Below are 15,531 nucleotides of genomic sequence, written 5' to 3' on the forward strand. Positions count from 1 at the left end.
GTTCTTTCTTCGAAATTAGACTGGTTAAGGTGACTGCCTACTTTTGGAAATTGATTTAAAACTTTTTTCAAAACTTCGATTTTCCGAATTGAAATTTAATGCTGATTCCAAATCATCTGGAAAGAAAAAAAGGGGGGGGGGGGGGGAGGGGGCCGAGCTCGTTTTCGAGATGATCAGCATTTAATGGAAGCCTTCTTACGAGCTTTTGGAGTAAAACTTGCGCCACCGGAAGTGATTAGAAAAAAATTGAAAAAGGTAATAGTTATTTGCAGACTATGTGATTGCACGAATGACGGCTAGTCAATCATTCTACGATAATACATGGATATTTTCGACAAAAAGACAAAGACATACATTAATTTGTCATATTTCGTAGTTTCGATGCTCTTAAAAAATCTCATAAAGTCGAACAAAAATCCCTACAAAAATTTATTTTTTCATGAGTTACTGATTTAAAGATTTTCTAAAATGTTGATATAACCTAGATTTTTAGGAGTTTTTTCGAATGAGCTATTAAAAATTAGAGAGTTCCGTACAAAATTTGAGGGTTTTGCCCTTTTGAAGCTAAAAACGCGTATGGTTCTTCAATAAAATCTTGTAGAATTTTCAGCGGTTTTTGAGCACGCGCACATCGTGGGCTCAAATCGAACGTTCAAAAGTAGGCAGCCACCTTAAATATTTTTGTATCTTAGGTCGTTAAAAAATACACTCACTATAATTTCGAAGAAATACTATATCCAAATCCACATTTACGATACGAAGACTCCCGGCGTGACCTCGGGTCGGTTGCCGAAGGAAATCCGTTGAACTGGTGTGGGTGGTACTCCCCTATATTCGCTATACGGGTACGTGCCGCCAAACAGGGTATGGTTTTCAGCGATTTTACTCTGGAACAGGGTATATAAAATCGCGCTCGCTCTGGGACAGGGTATATGAAATCACGCTCTCTCCTCTCAGGGTATCTATTTTTACAATACAGGAACTTGGTGTGGTTTTCAGAGATCTTGCTCTGGAACAGGGTATGAATTTCAGCGATTTTACTCTGGAACAAGGTCAGGGTTCGGAGGGCTAAGCGGCACATCCCTACCCTAACGGGTAAGAGTACCCCCCCCCCCCCCCCCCACCGGGCAGTGAGCTCCAAGTACGGGTCAGCAAGCGAGTTAGAATGTGAATACAGGCAAATTTCATGGCTTAAAGACGTGAAGACTAATGTCTAATGCGACTTTCTCGGATCTATAGGGATGTGATAGAGGGATTATGACTAAAATTTGACGCTGGAAAGAAAATTCGAAGACGTACGCGAGGTTTCAAAGACTCGTGATGTGATAGTTCGCTGTTGCGACCCCGATTATTTCTTACTGGTTGGGGGAAAAATCTTAAAACGGGCTAAATTCTAAAAATAACCACACAGAGCGAAAGAAGTGTTATCTCTCAATGATCGGGTAAAATTTCGAGGCTTTATTTCACGTTTCAATGAAAAATTTTATTGAACTTTTTGATGAATCCCCATACATTTCCTTATAACATGACACCACAGAAACCAAGCTTGGGCTACCTGTGGTAAATCTATTCTTCGTTTGCAATGGACGTCATAGCCGCCATGTTGGAAGAATTTGACAAAAGATTTTTCAATGAAATTCTTTTGTTATATCTTCCAACATGGCGGACATCCCTTTTATTTCTTACTGGTGGGGGAAAAAATCCTTAAAACGGGCTAAATTCAAAAAAAAAAAAAAACACGCAGAGCGAAAAGAAGTGCTATTTCTCAATAATCGGGTAAAATTTCGAGGCTTTATTTCACGTTTTGATGATTTTGTTGAAATTTTTGATGAATCCCCATACATTTCCTCATAACAGGACACCACAGAAACCAAGCTTGGGCTACCTGTGGATTTACGCGAATATTGAAAACAAGCCACGTGTGCAGTCCTAGAAAACCAGAACGAGGCCAGGCCTTCAACATCCAAGATGGCGATGGCTAGAGTGATTTTTTTAGGCTTCGCTATTGGCCTAAGTTTTGGCATTTTCACCACCTACGTAGCTTTAGATTATTATAGAAGTGGTGGATCGCTTAATAGTTATTTAAGGCACGAGAAATTCAGTCAAAGTGGTGCTCATTTTGTGGAGTTTGACGACGATGACGAAGTCCATGGAACCCACTCGAGTGGAACTAAAAGAGTACGTCTTGTTCCGTCGATGAACTTTGATAAAGACATGAACGACAAGCATCATAGACTAAGTCAAAATATTTCTGACCGACTTAAAAAGGTTAGAGTATTGTGTTGGGTTATGACTAGTCCAAAGACGCTGTATGCTAAAGGTAGACCTGTTAAAGAAACTTGGGGCAAAAGATGTGATAAGCTTTTGTTTATGAGTTCAAAGGAGGATAAAAGTTTTCCTGCTGTTGGACTGGACGTCCCTGAAGGGCATGAAAAACTCTGGCACAAGACTCGAGCAGCTTGGCAGTACATCTACGACCATCATCTGAATGACGCCGAGTGGTTTCTGAAAGCTGATGATGACACTTATATTATTGTTGAGAATTTGAAATTTTTTTGTTCAAAATATAACCCAGAGAAACCATATTTTTTTGGAAGGCACTTCAAAACCTTTGGGGGATATAATAGTGGTGGAGCTGGGTATGTCTTTAGTAAAGAAACTCTGAGGAGGTTTGGAAAACTCCTCAAAGATCCAAGTCTTTGTTCTTTGCAAAGTTTTGCTGAAGATGTAGAAGTAGGGAAGTGCTTAGCTAATGCCGGAGTCCACCCAGGGGATACCAGAGATTCCAGACAGAGAGAAACATTTCATCCTTTCCCACCAGAGCACCACCTTATATCTGGTTATGTACCAAAGGATAGTTGGTTATATCAGTACAATAATCACCCAGTCATAGATGGACCAGATTGTTGTGCAGATCACTCTATCGCTTTTCATTACATCTCTCCGAACATGATGTATCAGATGGAGTATTTTGTGTATCACTTGAGACCGTACGGATTGGAACATCATGATGACTAATCTGAGGGAATTTCCACAATCATAAGGTCATTCATGTTACTTTAGTTTTACATATTCTGCGAACTCAGACACCGCTGGCTGTGAAATGGGTTGTTCCCTACTAGCTGTCTATCAAAACTAATTAGTTGGTACCTTTATGTTTTCAATAGACGGCAGCGAAATATCCATTTCACAACAAGCAGTTGGAAAGTCTGAGTTCACAGGATATGTGTCCACAGTAATAATAAACAATGCCATGATGAACAATAAACAGGCCCGTCACTAGGGGTGGTTCGGACGAACCCCCCCCCCCCCCTCTCCACCTTCGTAGGGGGAACAAAATAAGGTTTCATGCCATTTTAATTTTTCAAGAAATGGCATTAATATTAAAACTAAGATTGATCTTAAAACGAACCTCCCCTTTCAAAGTCCTAGTGACAGGCCTGATGAAAACTAGAAAAGAGTACCTACCTAGTAAGGAACTGTGCATTTTATACAGGCCTTGGGGGTGAGGTGGGGGGGGGGGGGGGGGCACATATGAAAATATGGCATATTTTAGCCATTTAAATATTAGCTAAATAGAAAAGTTGTTTAAAACATTTATCCTGTTTTAATAGGGGTTCAAATAAAAAAATCAGGTTTGGAAGGGATCATACATTTCTTTACTTACAATTCACAAAATCCCACCAGCCCCGTAAAAAGCGAACAGTCCGTTAGCAATATTGAGGTGCTCTTTTCATAATTCTGGTATTTTTACAATTGCTTGATTTTAAGTAGGTAAGGTAGTATAATCTCTTAAAATTAGCCTGCAAATATAATAATATAAAAATATAACACTGTCTCTCAAAGAAAGGGCTGGGAATAATTGTTGGTCATCAGACAATTATTGTCTGGCCAGAAATGAAACTTGTCCAATCAAATGTTCGACTTCCTAGTCATTTTGATCAGTAGCATTAAGCCAGAAATGAAATGGTCTTGGAGCTAAAACTAATTAGGCTGGTCATGATGACCAGAATTGAAACTGACTGGCCTTTACTTTGAATCCTGGTAAGACCATTCAGACTGTTGATGATCAAAATGAAAGTCACGAAAGTGAGTCAATAATTCCAGAGTATGAAAAGAAGTGCAAAGACCATAAGAACAAAATGAACTTAATTTAGATATAGAAAATAACCATTATTAGAGAACACAGACACTCTGAACATAAGTTTACAGCCATTCTTAATCACACACACCCTCTAGCTATTGTTTCTGTCGCGATGAAGGTTTTGGTGAACGTCAATCACAAGGCGTTTCTATAATATTGTCAAAAACACAAAGCTATGTGCCTATAGAATGTCATGGAAATGCCTTGATTGACGTCCACCAAAAGCTTCTTTGTCGTGACAGAAACAATGCGTTAGAGCAGCCCATGTGATTGAGAATGTCTGTAATGCAATAACAAAATATGTGGCCATTTACAAACTTGCTATCTCCATAGACCATTTTCAAGTTCCAAGTAGAGTGCAAACAATATAACCGTGAAACTTTAGTAATACTAAATAGCACAATTTCATGCAAATTCCATTGTTTTCTATTGTTTAATTATTATTTTGTACTATTTTGTACTTAGTAATTAGTGTTTCACGGATTTATTGTTTGCACTCTAATCGCTGTGTTTATCTTGATTACAGTCTCAGGGTTAGCCTCGATTTTGTGCACAATATTCACGTGTTCCAGTCAAGGTCCACCAAGTTTCAAAGTGTTTGTATAGTTGAAGTTGTAAATTCTTTACTTCATAGTCGTTATTTGTGAATATTTAGACACTGATACAAGGCTAGCCCTGAGTAAATGAGTCTGTAATCAAGGAACACCGGTAATTTTTTGACTCAAAACTGGTATATTCACCACTGCAAGTACTAAAGTGGTGGAGCTTGCAACAAAACCTTCATTAAGCCTTTAAAAGGGAATAGCTGTATATAACATATGGAAAATTATTAATATCAAATAATAATGAAGACAATTGAATAGGATAGATTAATTAGAATAATATATTTTTTTAGTGAGAGTTCAGCACACTTCTCAAAAGTGGATTCTAAGCACTAAGGCTTTTCCAAGAGTTGAATGCTGTAGCAAACATGATTATATATTGTTTTATTTTACCACAGAAAATTAAAAATTTAATACAAAATCAAGAGGAAAAATTGAAAGAAAATAGTTTCAAGTGATTTGTGATGTAATTTGTTGGTATGTCCTCCTAATTACCCCAGCTCTAGACCAATCAAAAAGCGAGAAAATTCACCATGGACTGTTTTCTTAAGGTTGAGTGCACATCCAAATTTAAGGGACTTGATGGGCCATGATACCAGAACACAAGGGTTAGTATTATCATCTTTTGGTATGAAATTTTTTTCGATAAGAATTCTTAAAATCGATTATCCATGGACCACGATACCAGAACACTAGTATTATCACGTGTTGACATTTTTTTCGATAAGGATTTATAAAATCGATTATTCTCCTCTTTAAATATAAATCTGTCTTCTCAATTTTACTGGATTTGCATTTATCAGTTTTGTAGCCCATCAAGTTGGATGCGCACGCATCCTTGAGAAAACGGTCTATTGTGGTAAAAATAAAAATGTCTGAAATTATTGTCTCATGGCTAGCTGTGATACTTTTGACAGCATACCATCACTATGTCTCGGTATCATATCTATTTCATGAAAATGATATACTTTAATTATTAGTTTTATTTTTGTTAGTTAATTGAAAAGATGTGAGATTTTCAACACGAGAAGATAAATTTCGTATCTCCAAGTGCCCATGTAATATTCTGTTTATTATATATTTATCCATAAAATCAACTTAATAACCTTTTTAACATTATAACTAACTAACTAATAGCTTAAATACACATGGTAACGATATTTTCACATGTGAAAATAACATGTTATTGTTATGAGAAATATAGGTATTTTATGGATAATTATATGATAAATATGAAATATTTAATGTCTTAGGGAGCATTCATAATTTATGGGCTGAGTGGGGATGTTACATTTTGGAACAATGTTTTTTAGAAAACTTTGAAATCAGTATTAAATTTCATGTTAAGAAAGTTTCAATTTTTTGTTTATTATTTACCAAAAGTAGTCAGGCACCTTAATTCTATTTTACTTATATTTTTGGCCTAATCAAATATTTTTCTTCTAGCTTTATTTGGATAAATCTCGATCGTACAGCTTAAAAACGCTTGAGGAAAAAAATCACGGGAAAATAACCACTTGAAAGGTACTTAATGAGCTTTTATTAGGTATTTTTAGATTAAGTAGAAAAGAAAAGGAATTACCATAGATAGAAAAATCATTTGAAAAGTCGCAAAAATATGAGTTTTGTAAAGCGTGAAGAAAGAGATGCCTCCAACGAATGTTTTCAAATATAATTTCGATTTTTGAAAATTAATATCTAAGAAATTTGTAATGATTTCCTTCAAACTTTATTCTTTTGCTCTTGAGAAAAGCCTCATTATTCAAATTTCAAAATGAACAAGCACTGACATGACAAGTCCAGAAGGTGCGTAACACGTCAATCAAATATTTTGACATGGCTTTATTTATTTCCTTGATCCCCACGAAGTATTACCTCAGGAGTTCCTGTACTAAGTGTTGAAAGTTCCTTACGAAAAATTAAAGAATTGATCGTTTTTGCAACAATTGAACGCAACGTCGCTTGGTATCTCCTCCAGAAAATGAAGTTTATTTGTGTAATGGCGATATTGATAGCATTCGCCACGAAAGAGATAAATGGTAAGTTAAGTATATAACAAAACGTTCTTCATGGATAAGATACCGCTGTCTTCAAGCAAGTGTTTTATCATATATATGACTCTATTTTAATAGATCAAGCTAGGTTTAATTATATAACGTTAACAGCATGTTATAATTAGGGTACTTAGTTACATAATTATTTCATATCGACTTCATACTCCGTCAGAAAATATGTAATCTAACTATTGCTTTTGAAAAATATTTCCGGGTTGAGCTGTCGTGGCGTCGATCTCCGTCTCGAAATTCTAAATGTTCCTTTATCTAAATCTATAAACTCTAAATTGTAGTTCAATGCAGTTCATAGTTCAATGATTATTCGTTTGAAAATGTTTCCTATATATGTTGAATATATCTAATTTATTGTTTCAACTGTTCAGCAACTAGATGTGCAATATACCGTCTGTGCTGTTACGAAAACTTGCAGTTTCACCTTCTAAATCTTGTAGGATCTACCCTGCGAGCAGAGGATTTTTTTTTTAAATCTCCCGAAATGGGAGAGGGTTTTAAAAAAATCCTCTGCTCGCAGGGTTTAAGTAGGATCTTATTTCGTCTAAATAAAATGAAAGTAACGAGACAACATATGCTGCACATACCTGTCCCACACTCTTCATTGGACCTAACATTTGATAGATGATTTCTCTCTTCATATACAATACACATAACGGCGTTATTCCGTAACATTGAAGGATCAATGATACTAAGTTACAACCTGTGTTTTTTTTATAGAAAGTGCCACTAATAACATTTCTTTAAAATATGTTAAAAAGAAGAAAATTAAACTGTAAAAGCATATAAATAAATCATAATTTACTTTGCTGGACCTCACTTTTGAACAAAAAAAAAATGCGGTTTGAGCAAATTCCTCAATTATTATTTTGATTATTCATACCAAAAGTATAGCCCACTTTAAATTAATTTTGAGGGGGCAGTACATACATTACTAGCTCATCCAATGAGAACACAGCTTTGATCATAGACCCCTAGCTTGATTTGACTAATAAAGATATACTATTTATTTGTCTTACGATTGTGGCAGTTAGGTGGACCTCAACATTTCGACTGCTACTGCTAGTCTTCATCAGAATGCGGTGTAGACTGGAAAGTGGTCTTATACCGTCAGTCTGGCTCCCTTGAGGATAGCACCAGGGCTGTGATTCATATCCTATTACATACCTATGATGAGGGGATAGCTGAACAAAATCATTGGTATATTTTAGTCCGACCCCCCCTCCCTTCCCCCACCTTCCATTAATACACCTCTTGTATAATGTACTTGAGTCACTATGCTTTATTTAACAAATGGATAGGCAGACTGAGCGTTTCAATTTTGGTGGCATCCCCCAGCATCAATGCTTCGACTCAGTCAACATCAGTTACTATATCAAATACATCAACAACTGCTTCTGCGAAGGGATTGACACAAAGCACTGTTATCTACCAAACCTCTACCATCAACATAATGCCAACGCCAACCCTGACCATAACTTCAACATCAGTATCTTCAAATAACAACACCCACGGTAAAAAACCACTTTATAATATTCAACTGCATAATTATACTACTGCATGGTAGCTGTGTTTGAAACATCACCCTTAATTTGATTTCCCCCGGGGGGAATAAGGGGGACTCGTTATATAAAAGGGTGGGATGCTTGTCAGAAATTTTAAGCATAACCCCTAAAATGTAAAAAGGTACTCGATATATGCGATTCTTATCCATGTGCATGGCAATTAATGATTTTTACCTAATCTATGAATTAAGTGAGAAGTCAGAGGATGGACCAAAAATAAATATGTATAGAAATATTTGGAGGTGAAAAATTGAAAAAATATATATATTAAATAAAGAATAAACTAGGCAAGACCTAAAAAGGATGCTATTTGATGCCTTTCTACTAGAGGTAACAGTCACATGGCCCTTGTAATCATTCTGGATTCACCAATTACATGTTATAGAGAAGATTGCATATTAATATATAAGCAGTTCTGTTATGGTTTAATAGCGATAGATCACTGGAGGAGGCTTATTACAACTATGGTTTAATACAAAGTGTTTAATTTATATTTCTGTAGGCCCAGCATCATCAATTGATGACTTGGAAGAGAAAATCACAATGTATCTATTGATAGCCTGTGTTTCCTTGTTTGTTATCATCATCATCATCCTCATCATATTGGTTGTTCAGATGAAACGCCTAACTAACAAACTTAGGAGATAGATTTAGGGTATTCAAGAAAATCTTACCAGATTTCATGACTATACGGCTAGTGAAATCTACACATCTACACATGAAATCAAACTTATAAAGTAGAAGATGAAAATTTATGTATCATTTTTAGGGGCCTGGGGAGGAGGGGGCTCTTTTTCCTTGTGCGCTGTTAGTAACCTTGGAGAGCATGGAAGTCACATGCTCTGAAATGGGAGGAACCAATTAGGCCAATTATAGCCAAAAAGGTCTAGCTACCCCAGCTTATGTTCCATGTCCTATTTATAATGTGATTAATGTTATTCCAACAATCAAAGCACAGAGTAGTAGTTAGAATATAACTGTGAACAATGTAACTAACAAAATCATCGTACAAATTAGTGCAAAGTTTTGCAGGTCTTTACTCTAATGAGGTCTACCGAACTTACTAATTTGTGAAAATTTCTGCAATTTCTTACAAAGTTTTTCATGGAATATATGGCTTGCACTCTAATCATGATCATTCTTTTGAGCTAAATTAATGTCCCATAGCCTGTGTGCAGCCATTTATTTCTCCGTAATAACGATCTGCCGTTATTACGGAGAAATAAAGGGCTGCACACAGGCTAATGTCCCAGGGAGATATCTTACTAGAAAAATGTTTCGAATGTATATAGTTTACTTTTATATGGGCATCAATATTGATACATATTAAAATATTTTACCTATGAAAAAATTAAATGCCTATTAAATAGGGTTTTAAAAACTTCACATATCTTATTTGAATGCAAGAGTTTAATTTATCTTTAGAAGGTTTATATAGCATAATAGGCCCTTTGCAGTTAACGGTCACATGTCTGTACTGGAGGGCAAATTTTTTGTTTTTATATTAAATTGGTGATTCTTTTTAGGTACTTGTAAAAAACTGAATGAAAAGATGTGTATCCAGTGTGATACAAAATGCAGTTTTATTACGATCTCTCAAAACAGGTTGTAGAAATTTTGTTCGCTCACCAGTGTATTTCACCCATGGGAATCAAATATCATTATTTGCTCTCAGTGAATTAATCAGCACGTGATTGCTGAGCTGCAAAGGGACTATTACACTCCCCTATAATTTTTTACACTTTTAAAACTTTTTTTTTTGCTTTTTTTTTTTTACATTTAAAAATATTTAACTGTATAATTTAAAAGGTTAGAGAACTAGAGAGTAACCAGCATTTTTAAACAATTATTCACGGAATCAAAGGCTGAACTGATTATCAGGTGGAATATTTACCGAGCTGTTGAGACTTTGAGCGATGAGGTAAATATTCACCAAAATCACCAAGCTGAGCCCGAGGGGAATAATTGTTTTAGTAGACTTGAATATCAGAGAAAAGACAGAATTCAGGATAAGAAACCTTTTAGTATTACATCTGATCTGAGAAACTTTGGGAAATGAGACCCATCATCACCGCTGGAGCAGCGATTATTAGTCTTGGAAACACTGGTTGCCCTACCAATCATAGCGTGAGAAACTCTATATTCGAGTCTTAAATCATACTAAAAGCAGATAAACATTTTTTCAATTAACATGCATGCTAAGTACATTTCACTATTTGTTTAAAAAAGATTATTAAAAAAAAATTCATTCACAATTGATGAAATTATTTTATTGTTAATAATTGAGTGAACACAATAAACCCCAAAAAGTGCTTACCAAATTTAGTTCCAAAATAGTAAAGTGCTCGTACTAAACCCGTGAAACAAATACTAATTTTTAGTACTAAATAGTGATAATTAAACAATAGAAAACAAAGGATTCTGTATGAATTACTACTAATTAGTACTAAATATTATTCATGGGTTTTGTGCGTGCATGCACTCTAATTAAAAGAACTATTTATTTAGCCCTAAATTTAGTCTTTGAAATGTTTTAATTTTTCATGGGTTAATTCTGAATTGTGCACTTATCCATAGTTAATTATAGTCTGTGCCTTATCTAATAGAGTGCAAACAATTAATCTGTGAAACACTAATTACTAAATAGTACAAAATAGTGCTAATTAAACAATAGAAAACAGTGGAATTTGCATCAAATTGTACTATTTAGCATGACTAAAGTTTCACAGATTTACTGTGGTCACTCTAAGCATTGGCTGTTGTATTACACAGGGTTTGAACTGAGGTAAATGCTTAAAATTCAAGGACTATTCAAGGAGTTTTCAAGGACCCAAAAATGAATTTTCAAGGAGTATGTTCAGCTAAATATGCCAAGGTTTTACAAGGTGGTTGCACATGGCCGACTTTCAGATTTTTCCAATCTTTCTGACTAGGTCTATTTCAGAGCCATGCAAGTAATGATAAAAGCAAAAATTCAAGGAGTTTTCAAGGAGTGTCACTAAAATTGTAAAATTCAAGTGCTTTTCAAGTGCCCTTGAAAACGTGAATTAAATTCAATCAAGTTTCCAAGGAGTATGTTTAATTAGGAGTAGCACAAACCCTGATTGCAGCATGGCACAATCATGAAAGAACCAGGCTCAAACTATGTGAAATCTTGAAGATCAAATTAGCAAAGATGGAATATGAAAATTCTAATTGTTCTTTGAGGGGGGAGGAAAATGGGAGAAGCACAGCAGGAAAGAACCAACAACTCTACTCTGTCTGTACAACACCAAGTTCAAGATTCAAACTAGCAAACAGATTTTAGCTAAAACAGGACATAAGCAAAATAATTGACAAAAATATAAAATGTAAATGTTTTTATTTTCCAGCTTACAGCCTCTAAAATGCCATACAATTTTGCTATAAAAGTTTCATGGATTATAGGTAATTTATTTCTAAGCTTTTGGGCATTTAGTACTATTCTTCAGGGATGAAAAGTATTCTTCGTCTTAACAAATTTTATATTTAAAATTACATTGCATAAGGTAATTTGTGTTGTTTCATCATAATGATTGTGATTATAAAATAAGAGAATTTGCAACATAAGGACTGACACAGAAAGCACATTGGCATCAGTTTTGTAGAGTTGGAAATGCTCCAAATTTACCACAAAACGTCATAAGACAGACTTGCTGTAGCCTTGTTTGTTGCAAATTGCTACACTAACTACGTCATAAATTAAATGATTCATTGGTTATTATGCAATCGAATATAAATAAAAAAACCTAAAGAAACAAGGTCAATACAATGTGTGCAAGAAAAAAGGATAATTTATTACATGTGGTACTTCACATTTATTTCAAATGTACAGCATTGTAAGTGTGTTGAATTTTCCATAGCAACAGCAGAATTCAACAAGAAACCCAAAGCATAAAGGCTGCAGTCCCTTTTCTTTCCTTTTGTCCCTCATCCCCACACCCCTTCCCAAGGGTTATTAGCCTAGATACTAGTCTTCCCTCTGTCAAATTAACCAAATTAGTGACTAAGAAAAATCAAGGGACTGCTTGCAGTCTACATGTGCCCCCCCCCCCTTTATTTATCAATAGATTCTCATGCAAAGGACGAAGAGACTATCTGTAAGCAATAAGCTTCCTAACCATATCTGCTTGTTCCTCACTTAAATCCAGCTTGCTCACTTCAGCATTAAACTTGGTCAGATTAGAGTATCCCCCGAGGTACCCGTTGAGTCTTGCTGCAACATGTGAGTTCTTCAGTTCTTCATTGTTAAGACCCAAACTTGCCAACAGATTTGGAGTGTTTCTTAGTATATATTTTTGGTGATAGCTGTGAATAAATCATAAAGTTTGATTAACTCGGCACAATCAAACCTATCAAGTCCCTTAAAACTCCAGTCATCTGGGCTTAGCCTCACTTCTGAGGTTGGAAAACAAAAGCAGAAATCAGAATTAAAAAAAAAAGAAACACATGGTTCGAGGCTAGGCCCGCGTGCACTGGAATTTTAAAAGTCATTAATGAATCCAAACTCTGTGGTTTCTGCAGTTAAATTCTTGGGCTTGACACCAGTCTCATGAATAGAGTTTGTTGGATCTTTCCCTTATTAATTTAAGATGGTTCTTCTTAAGACTTTCTTTGTTTTTCTTGCTCCTAAAAACCTATCATTTGACCTGGAAGTTACATGTATGCCAGATCAGGCCAGAGGTTGTTTCAGGTTTTTTATCTGTGAGTTAGCCATATCCTAGATCAGCCGAGAAATTTTTTTGAGTTGATCTCTGAGTTAACTGATCTGACCCAGATCAGCCCAGAGCTTGTTTCAGGGTTAGATCTGTGAGTTATCCATGCTCTAACTTTTATCAGGTTGATTCAGGGTTTCAATATGTGAGTTACCCTTGCCCTGACTTAGATGATCCAGGAGGTTGTTTCAGGGTTCAATATGTGAGTTAGCTGTGCCCTGACTTCGATCAGCCCAGAGGTCGTTTCCGGGATCTATCTGTGAGTTAGCCATGCCCTGACTTACATCAGCCCAGAGGTCGTTTCAGGGTTTCATCTGTGAGTTAGCCATGCCCTGACTTACATCAGCCCAGAGGTTGATTCAGGATTCAATCTGTGAGTAAGCCATGCCCTGACTTACATCAGCCCAGAGGTTGTTTCAGGATTCAATCTGTGAGTTAGCCATGCCCTGACCTAGATCAGCCCAGAGGTTGATTCAGGATTCAATCTGTGAGTTAGGCATTCTCTAAGTTTGATCAAAACAGCCCTACTTACTTTTCAGCATCATAGAACTTCTCTGCTGGTAAGACTTTTGTCGCAATAGACTTCTTCACTTTCTTCTGGTGCTCTTCTTTAGTCATCTCAGCTTCTCGTTGTTGTTCCTCATCATGGTAGAATATAGCAGACATGTATTGGTTTTTGTGGCAGGTAGTTGAGTCATGGTTGGCCCAGAACATTGACAAAAGGTTTCTGTATGTTGTTTCTTTTGGGTCATACGCTAACTGTACAGTTTCTGTGTGGTCCCCACTAATGAGAAAAATAGGATTTATCATTTGAGATCTTTGCATGAGAAAATGGAAAAATGAGTTATGGGAGAAGATTCAAAATCACTCGATCATTTAAGAATTTAAATGTACATACATAACAGGAGACCACAGGGATCCCATCGAACCCACAAATACTTAGACTGGTAAGCGTGTGCTTGAGCCTGGGTGCACCCCCCTGCACATTTTGTTATGTAACAAGGTGGCTTAAAATACTCCATTTTCCTCTCAACAATAAAATTACCCTGAAACAGCTTAATACAAAAATGCTTGAAAGGGAAAAATTTATGAAAATACAATTATCTAATGCTAGCAATATGGCGCAAGTCAAAGTGACAGCCCAGAGCATTATAGTTAACATGGCCGTTCAACAAAATTAACTAAACAAAACATAAAAACAACTCTAAAAGTATATGAAGCTTTTAAAGAAAATTAATAAAATCCTTACAGTCTGATAAAAAATTCAGATGTACTTCAAAATATGAATTACAGATAACCTTACTTTGGATGCACGGTTGAATGTCGACAGCCATTTTGTTATGTAACATGAAGGATCGAAAACCACCAATTTTCACGGAATTTTTAATATAAACAATCACAGGAACGGCTCTAAAAATATAATAGAATGCTAAAGGCAAGGAAGGGAAATACTTACAGGCTATAATAGGTAGGATATTCCTTTTTTTCCTCCTGTATATCCGACCTTAGTTCGGATGACTCCATCAGCACATCCAAACTGGGCCTCGGGGAACCAAAATCAGCTCATCGCGAAGGTAGCTGTTTTTGTTTTTAGGCTCTCCATGTCCGAGGGACTTGGGTGATGAGCTGCTAGGGGAAGGCCGCTTGAATTTCCCGTGATTGATGGACGAAGAGAGCCGAGAAGGGAACCAAGAACTCGTATTCCTCTCGACATATAGAAGAAGTTTGTTATGTAAGATTACAATAGCACAGGTAGCCCAAAGAATAGAAGCAATGAGTACCACAGGTAGCCCAAGGTATCATTCGATTCTGCCAAAAGCTTCCGAGTGCTTCAATACATGCGCACGTTTACCGATCACGACGATCGTAAACATTACGAAAAAGAAGACAAAATCAGAATCACAGGTATCCCAAGGTATCTTTCCATTCTGTCACCAGCTTCCGAGTGCTTCAATACATGCGCACGTTTGCCGATCACGACGATCGTAACGAACTGAAAAGAAGGCACATTGATTTTTTTAATATAATCAAACTGGGAGTAGTTATTCGTCCCGAAAAGTTGTCTCTTATCATTTTGGTGTGGAGTGTTGCGGAATAAAACATACGCAGAGTTAAATCTAGCGCGGTTCCAGGTCCCCCGAAGACGTATTTGCTGTTGAAATTGTTGCTGCTAAAAGTACTAAATCTGTTGAAAATTCAACAGTGCATTTAAGCTGTAATTTGCATTAAACAGGCTCCGGTGTAAGTCCCGTCCTGTCCTGTTCCGGAGGTCGGCGAGGGGTATTTCGATTTACTTAAGAACTTTAATTGAATGATTCAGTTTTTTCTCGCGCAACTGCGGTAATTGGTCTGACAATGCTAGGTGACGGCTATTTGATTCAGGTCGCTAATTAGCTTACTGAAGCCCTGATTTGATTGGAT

General features: G+C 36.2%; 3 protein-coding genes across 3 annotated transcripts; 2 read left to right on the forward strand and 1 right to left on the reverse strand.

The window, feature by feature from the left end:
• Positions 1-1,953: 1,953 nt before the first annotated feature.
• LOC148909534 (glycoprotein-N-acetylgalactosamine 3-beta-galactosyltransferase 1-like) lies at positions 1,954-3,498 on the forward strand. Its single transcript, XM_089033806.1, has one exon. The coding sequence runs from the start codon at positions 1,969-1,971 to the stop codon at positions 3,016-3,018; it is 1,050 nt and encodes a 349-aa protein (XP_088889932.1). The 5' UTR covers positions 1,954-1,968; the 3' UTR covers positions 3,019-3,498.
• Positions 3,499-6,583: 3,085 nt separating this feature from the next.
• On the forward strand, positions 6,584-10,632 carry LOC116305555 (uncharacterized). Its single transcript, XM_031715496.2, has 3 exons — positions 6,584-6,785; positions 8,114-8,326; positions 8,880-10,632. The coding sequence occupies exons 1-3, from the start codon at positions 6,728-6,730 to the stop codon at positions 9,023-9,025; spliced, it is 417 nt and encodes a 138-aa protein (XP_031571356.2). The 5' UTR covers positions 6,584-6,727; the 3' UTR covers positions 9,026-10,632.
• Positions 10,633-11,721: 1,089 nt separating this feature from the next.
• LOC116305575 (peptide methionine sulfoxide reductase) lies at positions 11,722-14,852 on the reverse strand. Its single transcript, XM_031715518.2, has 3 exons — positions 14,567-14,852; positions 13,643-13,894; positions 11,722-12,703 (listed from the first exon to the last, which is right to left on the reverse strand). The coding sequence occupies exons 1-3, from the start codon at positions 14,632-14,634 to the stop codon at positions 12,490-12,492; spliced, it is 534 nt and encodes a 177-aa protein (XP_031571378.2). The 5' UTR covers positions 14,635-14,852; the 3' UTR covers positions 11,722-12,489.
• Between the last annotated feature and the right edge of the window lie 679 nt (positions 14,853-15,531).

This window comes from Actinia tenebrosa, unplaced genomic scaffold (genome assembly GCF_029948245.1).
Source record: "Actinia tenebrosa isolate PJP-AT-01 unplaced genomic scaffold, QUT_ActTen_1.0 PGA_scaffold2__45_contigs__length_23673736, whole genome shotgun sequence".
Lineage (NCBI taxonomy): Eukaryota > Metazoa > Cnidaria > Anthozoa > Actiniaria > Actiniidae > Actinia > Actinia tenebrosa.

What these genes read in the sequence shown, in the direction of transcription:
- LOC148909534 (XM_089033806.1), top strand. Translation starts at nt 1,969, where the DNA reads ATGGCGATGGCTAGAGTGATTTTTTTAGGCTTCGCTATTGGCCTAAGT.
- LOC116305555 (XM_031715496.2), top strand. Translation starts at nt 6,728, where the DNA reads ATGAAGTTTATTTGTGTAATGGCGATATTGATAGCATTCGCCACGAAA. An exon ending in CGCCACGAAAGAGATAAATG is followed by an intron (nt 6,786 to 8,113) that starts GTAAGTTAAGTA and finishes ACAAATGGATAG; the next exon opens with GCAGACTGAGCGTTTCAATT. An exon ending in TTCAAATAACAACACCCACG is followed by an intron (nt 8,327 to 8,879) that starts GTAAAAAACCAC and finishes ATATTTCTGTAG; the next exon opens with GCCCAGCATCATCAATTGAT.
- LOC116305575 (XM_031715518.2), bottom strand. Translation starts at nt 14,634, where the DNA reads ATGGAGTCATCCGAACTAAGGTCGGATATACAGGAGGAAAAAAAGGAA. An exon ending in TATCCTACCTATTATAGCCT is followed by an intron (nt 13,895 to 14,566) that starts GTAAGTATTTCC and finishes TTTTCTCATTAG; the next exon opens with TGGGGACCACACAGAAACTG. An exon ending in AAGTTCTATGATGCTGAAAA is followed by an intron (nt 12,704 to 13,642) that starts GTAAGTAGGGCT and finishes ATTTATTCACAG; the next exon opens with CTATCACCAAAAATATATAC.